We start from the raw sequence: 11,781 nt of genomic DNA, 5'->3' as shown, positions 1-11,781 counted from the left end.
TTAAAAACCAAAGGCTTGTTTTAAAAGACAGTGTAAATGGGACTGAGGGAACGACGTGTTTGTACTGCAGTTTATATCCAACAACATCGAGCAGTTTAATCAAAGAGTTCATGTTACTAACAGCTCACCTCTCTGCAGCAGACACAGGCTGGACTTTAAAATCAATGGGAAGACCTTTAGACCGGTCACTCTGTAAGGACACAGAGCTGGATGGTTTCTGATTGACGCTAAAAGTAAGTGAACATGAAACATGTGTCACATCCAATGTGTCCAATACATTACATAAAAAGTATAAATAAAGTATAAATTGTCAAATAGTAAAAAGTTGATTAAAATTTCAAACATTTTAATACTGACATGAACTTACTTTTCGTCAGATGACTTTTTTTGCCCTAAATTACGAAAGAGACGCTTCACCCGTTTGCTCTTAGAGGACACAGAGCTGGGTGGAGGTCCAGGCTGGTTCCTGTGAATAATGATGGAGCAGTGATGTGAGTGCTGAGCTGTGACATGGAGAAGAGTCATGGACAGTTAGAGATGGTCATCTCACCTCTGAGCTTTGGTCTGGCTCTCATGTTCCCCACACAGAGTGCTTTTAGAGGGAGGGACTCCCTCCTCTCTGTCCTCACACTGATCCATGCTGCTCAATTCACATCAGCTCACACACACTTTCTACCTTCACCTGCAGAGGAAACACAAATCATTCATGTGCACATCAACTGAAATCCTCTATAACAAGGCGAACTGAACCTTGTGCTACATTAACCCTTGTGATGTCCACGGGTCATTTTTGTCCTCTAAAGAAATCTTTTGCTATCAAAAATGTGTTTTTTATTCATTAAATGGTCTGAAAATAACAGAAGTTATTCATTACTATACTATGCGTGATTGGAATAAGTTTTAAGTAATTTGATTTATTTATGGGGTTTTTATTGGATTTTATAACAGCTGCTGTCCTCAGGGGTCAAAAATGACCCCAAAGTACAAAGTGTTGCAAAGAGCCGTATTTTCACAACATACTGCTTTCAAACATCTTTGATCTTGGATCACTGATGTGTGGGGTCAAGCACTGGTCATAACAACCAAAACAACAACAACAACAGGCAGCACAATGAGGAGGCAGGTGCTCTATATTCAATGAAAGTTTATTTACACAGCACCGAATCACAACAACAGTCGCATCAAAGTGCTTCGTATTGTAAGGTCGACCCTACAATAATACATACACAGAAAGTAGCTCACAAGCCTCCATTGCACTAGAGATTTGCATACTTTGATGAGCATACATTTTTTTACCATGTTGTGCAAAGCAATGAGCAGCAGGACAAAGCACATATTGTCCTCTAGTATAATGAGGAGGGAGAATCAATGTTCAGGAAGATCCAGGGTTAGAAGATAATGAAAATATAGCCAATATTTAGAGCACATGTTAACCTTTCTCTGAAAAAGCACATCACCCACCTGCAGAAGTGGAAGAAGGCTATGAAGTGAAGGAAAGTGATGAAGAATCTGAACTATGTTCAAGTAGGTTCTCAGGCCTCCAGGGCTTGGTAGTCTGAGGAGCTTGGAAAGAAAGTGACTGGGCTTCTTGAAGTTTCTTGAATTTTCAGGATGTGAAACTGAAATAGAAGATGTGTCAGAGGACTGCACATCTTCTATTTTAATTATGATGAAGACAAAGAATCAAGCAGGAAAGAGGAGTCAGCTGAGACAGAGGAGTATTTACAGTAATGTGAGGAAACATTGATCTGGTCTTCTATCTTCCCAGTGTCAGACGATGCATGACTCTCTCATGTGCCTCAGAGAAAGACGATCTACCACAGTCCAAGCACATGTGCCAGGTCCCATACTCCTTCAGTTACTTTTCTACTCGAGTACTGAAAGCATTACACACAGTGTATTCTGCTTGTATTCTGCCTTTGAACGTTTACATGCCAATGGATGCATCAGAGACCAAGTTGGGGTTCAGTAACTTGCCCAAGGACACCTTGGTAAGAACTCCAGACTAGAGCACACAGAGATTGAACCAACAACCATCCAATCAGCAGATGACCTGCTCTACAGCCAACTCAATGACGAACAAGGAGGGACAACGAGAGAGGAAGAAAAATGGACCGAATGCAGCTGTAGGCGTATGTGTGTGTGTTGATTCTTACTGCCGAGCATCCAGTAGAGTCGCTACGGCCAGTTTATGACATCCTGAGTCTGGTAGAGTAGTTTTAAAGGTGACACAAGATTAATCATAGAAGCACAAAAAGGATATCATTTCTTGATAAAGACACAATAGATGATCATCGTTCATGACACAAACGTGCTCCCATTTGAGGTGTATGGAGCAAGTGGGCGTGTCTCCTGCTGTGATGTCAGACCCTGGTACTGATCTGACTGTATGAGCACCAAGTCCCCTTCAGAGGACTCTGTCCAACAGAACATCCAAGTAAACCAGGGATGAGATAAAAACATGGGCAGCATGTGATGCAGGTCCAGCTGTACATGGAACATGCTAGTGTACGATGGCAAACCGTCTCCTGCAGTCAGGACACGCCAGTTGTCCCTAACATTGCAGAAGGTTTCCAAAAGAAAACAATCACCTGTAACAACTTGTTTACTGTATATGACCCTTGGCCTGCAAGTGCAGAAAGAAAGCTGTCCATGATGGGACCAGTGCAGAGGAATGAACCTGAGCTTCCTCCTGCACTTGGGTAAAACATGGACACGCCTTTGTTCTTGCTTCAGGCTCTCATGTGTTCACTCAGACTCATGCCCTGGTGTCCTATCATGCCAAAATATAGAAAACTGTCAGGTAATGAGTTGGAATAAAGTTGAATAAAACCTTGAAACACAGAGATGGATGATATTTTATACTTCTTGCTTTATAAACAGTCAAAGCAAACGGGGTCATTTTTGAGCCCAGAGGACAACAGATGTGATTATTTGCTGCCAGTAAAAAACTTTAAGTAGTTTAAAAACAGCTTTCTAAATTAACTTTGACATAAACCCGTCTGTGATCATCTGTTAAAGCAACCGACTCTGGTTGTGAAACGATAATCACGATAACTGATGATTTAATTTATTTTTTACCCAAAAACAAAGAAAAAAAATCATTTTTATGAGGTTTTTATCAGGCTTAAATTTGAAATGGAATAAAAAAAAATGTTTAAAAATGTTTGAATTAAGTTTTAATTAAAAGTGGGGGAAAAAATCGACTTCATATTAATTAAGTATCAATCAAACCAGATGGGGACATTTTTGACCCCTGAGGACCACAGGTGTGATTATGTGCTGCCATATAAAATTTATAAATGGTTCAAAAAAAACTTTCTCACTAAAGTTCAACATACAGCACTCTGTAGTTATTCAGATAGTCAAAATTATCTGAACATTTAAATATTTTATTTTCTCAATTTGTTTTTGCTCAAAAACAGAGTGTACTTTATGTAAACAAGGTGTGGTGGCCCTAAAATGTAAAATGTTGGGTAAATTTTGTGTTAATGTGTTGGTCTTAAATAAAACTAAGGTGTAACACTGAATTGATTGACAATTTATACTTTATATTTTAAAAAACACTCAAATGAAGTGGGGACATTTTTGACCCCTGAGGACCACAGGTGTTATTATGTGCTGCCATTTAAAATTTATAAACGCTTGAAAAAAAACTTTCTCACTAAAGTTCAACATACAGCACTCTTTAGTTAGACAAATAGTCAAAATTATCTAAACAATTAAATATTTTATTTTCTTGTTTTATTTACACTCGAAAACACAGTGTACTTTATGTAAACAAGGTGTGGTGGCCCTAAAATGTAAAATGTTGGGTAAATTTTGTGTTAATGTGTTGGTCTTAAGTAAAACTAAGATGTAACACTGAATTGATTGACAATTTATACTTTATACTTTAAAAAACAGTCAAATGAAGTGGGGACATTTTTGACCCCTGAGGACCACAGGTGTGATTATGTGCTGCCATTTAAAAAATTTAAATGGTTCAAAAAAAAAATTCTCACTAAAGTTCAACATACAGCACTCTGTAGTTAGTCAGATAGTCAAAATTATCTAAACAATTAAATATTTAATTTTCTTGTTTTATTTTCGCTTAAAAAACAGGGTGTATTTTTTGTAAACAAGGTGTGGTGGCCCTAAAATGTAAAATGTTGGGTAAATTTTGTGTTAATGTGTTGGTCTTAAGTAAAACTAAGATGTAACACTGAATTGATTGACAATTTATACTTTATACTTTAAAAAACACTCAAATGAAGCGGGGACAGTTTTGACCCCTGATCACCCCAGTTGTATGGAAATCGGGGGGACATTATGAGGGTTAATATAATAATAAAATAATGTTAGCACATGGGAATAGAAACTTTGTTACAGTCTAAATTTTAATTCTAATCAATACTCAGCTTGACCATTGTTGTGTACGTCACAAGCAGAGAAACATAAAGGTAAGAAAAGCTGTATTTTGTTGCCTAAATTGTAGAGGGTGACCTTGCCTCTGCACCTAAACAGAAAAATGAGAACAGTCAGACATAAAGTGGAATTCAGCAGGTGGAAGAAGCCTAAGATGTAACCTGACTCTGACCATGAACACTACAGTCACTGTACTGCACTCCAGCACAGTAAATCCACAGCACCGCAACCTGACCTGTAGAGTGTTTGAATAACACAAAGGTCATTTACCTCCGTTTGTTCTGTGGGACATTTCACAATAAAACAAAATCATCAAATACAAATATCTGATTCAACAATGATCAGATAGAAATTACATGTAAAGTCTATTAAAGTCTATAAAACTTGTCCTTCACTCTCTTCTAATATGCCTACATGCTTATATAGGGTTAAACCTGTGGTTGCTTTGTGCATTTAGTTGCAACTCATAACTTCAGCATCTGTATTAGAAATAACAGACGGCTTTTTTTGTTGTTTGGGGTTTTTTGGGGGCTTTTTTTTGGGAGGGGGGGGGGCTTTGTTGTGAAAAATATATCTGTAATCACTTTGATTTTTCTTTTGAAGTTTAAAATAGATCAGTGCTAAAATCATGACAATATGAAACAAATTTAATGTTTATTAATGGATACAAGACTTAAATTAACATATCACTAGAACCCCGTGTAATAACCTCCACGTTTTACAAAAACCTGCCTATTTATGCAGTTTTTTAACAAACGTTTTATCAACATTAACCTTTATGTTGAACTTAAACCTGTCTTCAGTTGGATTTGTGATTATTTTCAAGTTTCAGCATTTTTAAATGATCAGCATCCAAAATCGCATCATCATATTCACTTCTGTTTACGCAGGCATTTTAACATCCACAGAATTTGTAGATCAAGTTTGTTTGTTAAACTCCTGCATGCTTTTGTTTTGTTCCTGGTACTTTTAAAGGTCTTTCTTATTGTCAGTGCTGCACATGTGGATTTCATTCATCGCACTTGTTTTGACTTCTGAGTGTAGAGTCTATAAAAACTAATTTAAAGCTTTTTTCCCTCCAGCTTCTCTGTTATTGTCATCAGTCGGCCACGCTCACACAAATCCACCTAATATGAAGTTAATTAAATAATAAAAGGACTATGAATTATTGACATTTTAGTCCCTGTTGTTTTTAAACCTGTATTACTGCGCTATAAATGAATCATTATACTGTTTTGTTATAAGCTCAGTGATTCCAGCAGCTTCTCTGGGTTATTTCCATCAATTTAGACTCAATTTAGACAGTCAGCTATTACATTTGTTTAGATATTCCACTTTCTGTACTCCAGATTCATCAATTTCTGTGTTTATCAAAATCTTTAACCAAACTAAAGATATCTGTGAAATGGACGGTATATTCAGTTCATGTAAATATATCTGCATTTACTCCAGGTGACTTCACTCCAGTTGTTTTGATGGTGGCTCCTAATATTTAACCTACTCTTTCACAGAAGAGCTGCCTAATCGCTGAGTAACTTTGTTTCTTTTTTGATTCAGGTTTACTTGAGTGCACATGTATTTTGGGTTTAGTCAGTGAAGTAACTTTATGTAATTCAAAGTTCAATTCATTTTTATTTTATTCCAGTTCATCTGTTAATCCTCCCCCCCCCCCCCCCCCTCTTTAAATCAGTTTGCTTCTGATTGCTCCTCTGTTACTTCTACAAACAGTATCTGCTGCTTAGGGCCACCACTTCCTCCACGTGCCGCTGCGGAGATTCAGAAAATGAATCTGAACCTGAAAAACTGATTTTCTCTGTGTTTTATTGGAAATCTTTGTTTCTTATATTTTCTCCCCTGACATGTAGATCTGTACTGTATTAGAGTTCATAGCAGGAACAAAGATCCCAGCATGATTTCTCTGTTTGGGAAATCTTCCAGTTATTTCCTTGAACCTGGTTAGTGAACTGAGTCAGTGCTAGACTGTATAAATGCTGTTTCACTGGATGCTACCACATAAAACACATTTAGCAGCTCACCATTCTCTAAGGCTACGTTCACTCTGCAGGTCTTGATGCTCAATTCAGATTTTTTGATCAAATCTGATTGTTTTGTCTGCTCGTTCACACTACAAATAAAATGTGACAGCAAACGCGCTCTAGTGTGAACGCTCAAAGCAGCCGCATGCACAAAAGAAGACGTCACACACAACGCGCTCTGTTTAGACCCAGAGCAACAGTATTGTTTGACTGATGACCTTAATATAAAGACTTCAGACTTTACGTTTCCCACTTTTGCTTTAAGTTATAAAGTTATTTTGTTATTTACATTTGGCCTAATAATGATCCTTATTGCTGTTTTAGAGGAGCGCTGCTTCAAAGGATAGTTGCAGATTTCTGTCAGAATCTGCAGATTATACAGAACAAATAAAATGTTCACGTTTCTCCAACGTTGTCTTCCCAACAGTTTCACTGGATGGACAGGAAGCGTTCGCGATGTCTTCTCCGGCGCTGATAATTGGCGTCTGTCTCGTGTCAGTGACGTAAAAGACGGATTTAAAGTGACATGACCATCAAACAGCAGCTTTCTAAAACATCAGATATGTATCAGATTCAGGACCACATACGAAAGTGACCCAGATCGGATTTGAAAATATCAGATTTGTGCCGTTCACACTGTCACCATGATGGATTCTGGTCACATAGGGTCAAAAAAGTCAGATTTGATGCGCTTTCGCCTGCAGTGTGAACGTAGCCTAATATGGAGAACACCAGATCTGCAGCAGGGTTTGGATTTTTGTCGTTTTATCTTGATGGCATGTGAACAAGGTTTTTGTTTGATTGTTTGTTTTAAATCAGCTAACTTGTGGAGAAACTAGAAAGAAAAACTTCTAAAGATCCTCAAACACAGTCCGATCAGAAGAAGTGGGTCCTGAGCATTAAAGTCAGCATTAGCTCTCTGCTCTGTCTTACATCATTTTCATGAAAAGATATTTTAATGATTTTGGTGTTTTCAGCCAAGGAAACCATGTCCATGAACATTTATAGCACCAAAATAGAAAAACTAGTAGCTGCATGCAGCATAGTTTCAGTTTTCAGAACACCTGATCTCAGTGATGCACCAATGGTAACAACACTCATTTAACAGAGCTGTATAAAGGCTAAGAGACATCAGGGGTTTGATTTAGATCATACATTTGATTTATTTTATGTCATGACATAAAATTAATTTGTTTTATGTCAAGTAAATTAAAATATCTCACTTCCTGTTCTGTTCTATCAACTCCATCAGTTTCTGTGATGCCTCAGTGATCAGCCATCAACAGAAGAAGGTTTAACTTCCTCATGTTTAAGTGCGTCACACTATGCCTGTGTTTGAACATTAAACATGTTATTACATGTAACTTTACTGTGCGCTGTTTCTTCTGTTTTTGAATCAAGTCTTCTGTTTTTCATGAATAAACGAGTCCTTGTTAAAGATGTTAAAGGAAAGCATCAGCAGTCAGGAACAGATGGCTTCGAGCCCTCTGCTGACCAGGAGCAGCACAAGGTCTTAGACAGACTCAGACCTGATCTTCTGGACACAACCGTCTGACTCTTGTTAAAAAAGTTCAGATCTTTCTATCTGAACATTTCCCACACAGGTAAGAATTCACAAAGGACCAAACAACTAATTACTTTTGTCCCTTGAACAGTTCATTTGTGTTTAATTTGAAACAGATCAAACACTAGTATCAGGCTTGTGTTCTGCACTTTATATCTTACACATCTTCAGTTATGGAGTGAGAGGTTTAAATGCATTTGAGGCTGTGAGACTTTGCTCTTACATTAAAGTCATGATTTACTGAGAATTCATCACAACAAACAGAATCGTAACATGCATCAGTTCAACTATTTAACTCATCTAAATGTACCATTAAGTGACTGGATAAATGTATTTAATACAAGAGTAACCTGGTTCGTTGGCAAAGGTTTGTAGCTAAATTCAGGGCAACAAACTTAAATACAATCAAGTGACTCTTCATTCAGACTGAAAATAGTTCAAAAAGGACAAAGTTCAAAGTGTTCAACAAAAAATTGCAAAGACTTCAATGGGATGGCAACACACAGACACAAGAGACACACTGTGACCAACTAACAGTGATTAAAATCTTCAAACACTAAAAGAAGTCAGACTCAGGTCCCTGATTAAAACACAATAAACACAAAACCCTCAGAGTGTGACAGCAGCAATCAATGTGTTCATCACAATAGAAAGACACAGAAAAGCAGAAGAGTCCAAATATATTTTTAAACTTGTGTATTTTAAACTTGCAAACTCCATATGCAGATATTATCAGCACACACAGCATTTAAAACATGAATCTTATGTCTGATTGACTTTGCAGTGACCCTGAACTAAACTGAGCTGCTTTGTTTTGTGTTGTTTCACTTCAGTAAAACCTGAATGCCAACTTCTTAACAACAAACTGATTTGATCTCTTTGTCCTTGTTTAAAGGGAAAAACAATGTTACATGACGATACTGATTAGTGTCAGTTGGGTCTAAAGTTACACACAGAACCATTTAAACTGTTGATCACAGTAACAAATGTTTAAGTGCAGAGTAACTGACTGATAATCAGTGTGGATTCCAATCAATCAATAATCTATAATCACGTGTCTTCAAACACAAGCGATCCAAAGTGTGTCCTGAAATAAGAGCTGAACATCTGGTCCAAACATCACAGAGCAGAAACAAACAAACTGTTAAAGGAGGAAACAACACAAACGTACAGTTTCTTCAAACACCAACAACAAGCTCCACAGCTGGACACCAAACACAGAAACCCAGGTGAGCTGCTTCCTGGAAGGAGGCGGGACTCCACCTGAAGTAGGACAGCAGTCAGATTTTCACAATAAGAGCATGCTATTCTCTAGTTAATTTAAGATTGGGCTCATTCCTTCTCATTGCCACTTCAAGGTACTAACACTTATTTCATGTGGGAAAGCGCCCTTAACCCCTTCAAAGTTTATACGTCACAGTTCTTTAATACGTCGGCTCAACTGTCAACAACGTTGAGTCCAGATGTGTGGACAGCTTTCGTGCTTCCTCAAACCTTTGTTCAAGTTCAATACAGTGCTCCCTCATTATAACGCGGTTGTACAAAAGCCAGTTGGCAGAACTGACGAACAGAGCCACATCTGCAGAGTAAATATATCAGCATACAGCTGCCAAATAGCCAATGAGCGGGAAGGCAACCCATCCTCTTCACCAATCAGAAGACACAATTCTACCTCATCATTACGCTTCGACGCAGAGAGTTCGGTCAGAGCTGCAGGTGGGGAGAGTCAGCAGAGGTGTGCGTCCATGAGACTGTAAGTTTCTGTGTTTTATCCTGTTTGTTCTTTGCTGCGGCCATTATCCTCCTTTGTTTAAATCCTTGGCGCACACTTAGTTTACCGAATGTTACTGTCATTTACTGCGAAGCAGCCTCTGCCAGGCGCTCATTATGGGACCGTCACTAATTTCTCATGTTGGCACTTGTGTAAAGTGCCTAGTTAGGATTTATGTAAATAGTTGTGACGGAGTTACACCGTCCTGGGCCGCAGACAGCTGATCTGGGCGCATACACGCACCACCACCATTAGTTTCTACAATTACTGTGAATGACGTGTTTGTACTGCCATTTATATCCAACAACATCAAGCAGTTAAATCAGAGAGTTCATGTTACTAACAGCTCAGCTCTCTGCAGCAGACAGAGGCTGGACTTTAAAATCAATGAAGCGATCTTTAGACGCGTCACTCTTTAAGGACACACAGCTGGGTTCAGGTCCAGCAGGTCTCCCATAGATCCTGTTAGAGAAGAAAATGTGTTTTTCATTTGCAGGCACAGAAGCTATTGAAGACTAAGCACACCTTCATTATCCTAAAGAGAAACTGGTTTGCAGGCTAAACATAAGCAGTGTAAGTCTCTGCAATGTAAGAACAGAGATAAACACTGTCATTTACACTGTTCAGGATTATGGTCGTACTGTGAGCAGCTGCAGTTTAAATGTATTATATGTCTGTAAGAATTCCTCTGGGTTATTCAAAGAAAAGGCTGAGGATGAGTTGGTTAGAGCACAGAGTTTAAATACATGGACTGAACCATGTGACCTTTACAGACAGCTGGGACCAGAGTCGAGCTTTGCCCTGAAATCTTTGCTGTTTTCACTTGATAACAGCAGCTGTTTAAAGTTACTGAGTGTGTTTGACAGTAAAGTGAATGTAAATGTGAGACACTGTGTGCTCACAGCTAAAGGCTGCAGTCAGCTGTGTTAGAGCCTCTTTCACACAATGATCCTTTAATAAACACTCAGAGCTCCATGTTGATGAAGCAGTCATGTGTGAGCTTGTGTGCTGACATGTTGACAGTTTGACTTCAGCTTTTACTGAAGAAAATCCACAGAAGGCTGAAAGTGAAGCATCACTTCCTGTTTGAGGAGAGCCAACAGTCTGTTTACACGTCATGTCTGAGTTACAGCTGGAATAAATGATCATTTGCAAAGTCTGCTGCTCTTTCTGTAACCATCTGACCATCAACTAACTCTGTGCTGCTGCTGCTCTCATTCACAAAGTGCTCAATTACATTTTTAACTCGTGTAAGAACTCTTAGTGTTAGCTTAGTGTTAGCTTAGCGTTAGCTTAGTGTTAGCATGCTGTGTGGCTAGCTTAGCATCAGAGCTCTGCATGTGTCTCGTGTGTAAATATTAATCACAGTGACAGTAAAGGAGGTAAAGGGCTGTGACGTCATCACGTACGCTGCGTCCTCTGTGGGCTCTGAGTGAACTCACAAAGTACAAACTACAAGTACACAAACACGAACGTAGCTCAGAGTGGCGGACACACTCGGCCTCGTTGGTCCAGCTGTGAGTCCGTTACCGTGAACTATGGAGCGGCAGATTTGTGCTGAACTAAGCTGCACACAGCTGATGTTAGCCAGGAAAACATTACACACTGACTTTAATGGAGAGACCGGAAATACAAACACACACAGTTTGTTGTGTGAAGAAATCAAACATGAGCTGAACAAACAGTAAAGTTCCTAAAGACAAACTGTTAAAGGAGGAAACAAAGCAAACTTACAGCTTCTTCACACACCAACAACAAGCTCCACAGCTGCACACTAAACACGGACACGCAGGTGATTCCTGGAAGGAGGCGGGGCTCCACCTGAAGCAGGACAGGTGGAGACTTGATAAGAATTTTCCCCTTACAGGGAGGAGGCTGATCTTCAGATGAGTTGCTGTTAAATGTGACGAAACAAAGTTAAAAGTGGACTCAGTCTTGTCTGATTTCACTCTGTTTTTCACTGAGCAGGTTGAAGTTTTATTAATGAAAATCAGCAGAGCTTG

At 38.8% G+C, this 11,781-nt stretch overlaps 2 protein-coding genes across 27 annotated transcripts in view; both read right to left on the bottom strand.

Annotated features, from left to right (window-relative positions):
* The window catches only part of LOC146490545 (NACHT, LRR and PYD domains-containing protein 3-like), a 218,844-nt gene extending 207,226 nt beyond the window's left edge, over positions 1 to 11,618 (bottom strand). The window contains exon 1 of one of the 2 annotated variants that reach the window (XM_085153081.1): positions 11,513 to 11,618. The gene's annotated coding sequence lies outside the window, so the exon portion shown is untranslated. Of the gene's footprint in view, positions 1 to 9,178; positions 9,271 to 11,512 lie in introns of those variants that run through there. The other variant, XM_085153082.1, reaches the window with a different exon arrangement.
* Positions 1 to 11,781, bottom strand: part of LOC146490544 (protein NLRC3-like) — a 152,012-nt gene that overhangs the window by 76,174 nt on the left and 64,057 nt on the right. For 9 of the 25 annotated variants that reach the window (XR_014872700.1, XM_085153019.1, XM_085153016.1 and 6 more), the window contains 2 exons: positions 368 to 466; positions 129 to 227 (listed from right to left, as the gene is read on the bottom strand). The exons of 1 other annotated variant lie outside the window; for it this stretch is intronic. Coding sequence is in view for 23 of the 24 variants with exons in the window: in XM_085153019.1 (XP_085009145.1) it covers positions 129 to 227; positions 368 to 466 (198 nt within the window). In the remaining variant the exon portion in view is untranslated. Of the gene's footprint in view, positions 1 to 128; positions 228 to 367; positions 467 to 550; positions 683 to 9,178; positions 9,271 to 11,512; positions 11,628 to 11,781 lie in introns of those variants that run through there. 15 more of the 25 variants (XM_085153008.1, XM_085153018.1, XM_085153037.1 and 12 more) reach the window with 8 other exon arrangements.

The sequence above is a fragment of the Neolamprologus multifasciatus genome, unplaced genomic scaffold, assembly GCF_963576455.1.
Source record: "Neolamprologus multifasciatus unplaced genomic scaffold, fNeoMul1.2 chr03_unloc_1, whole genome shotgun sequence".
Taxonomy (NCBI): Eukaryota; Metazoa; Chordata; class Actinopteri; order Cichliformes; family Cichlidae; genus Neolamprologus; species Neolamprologus multifasciatus.
The sequence above is the reverse complement of the archived record's forward strand: the minus strand, read 5'-3'. Positions and strand labels throughout refer to the sequence as shown.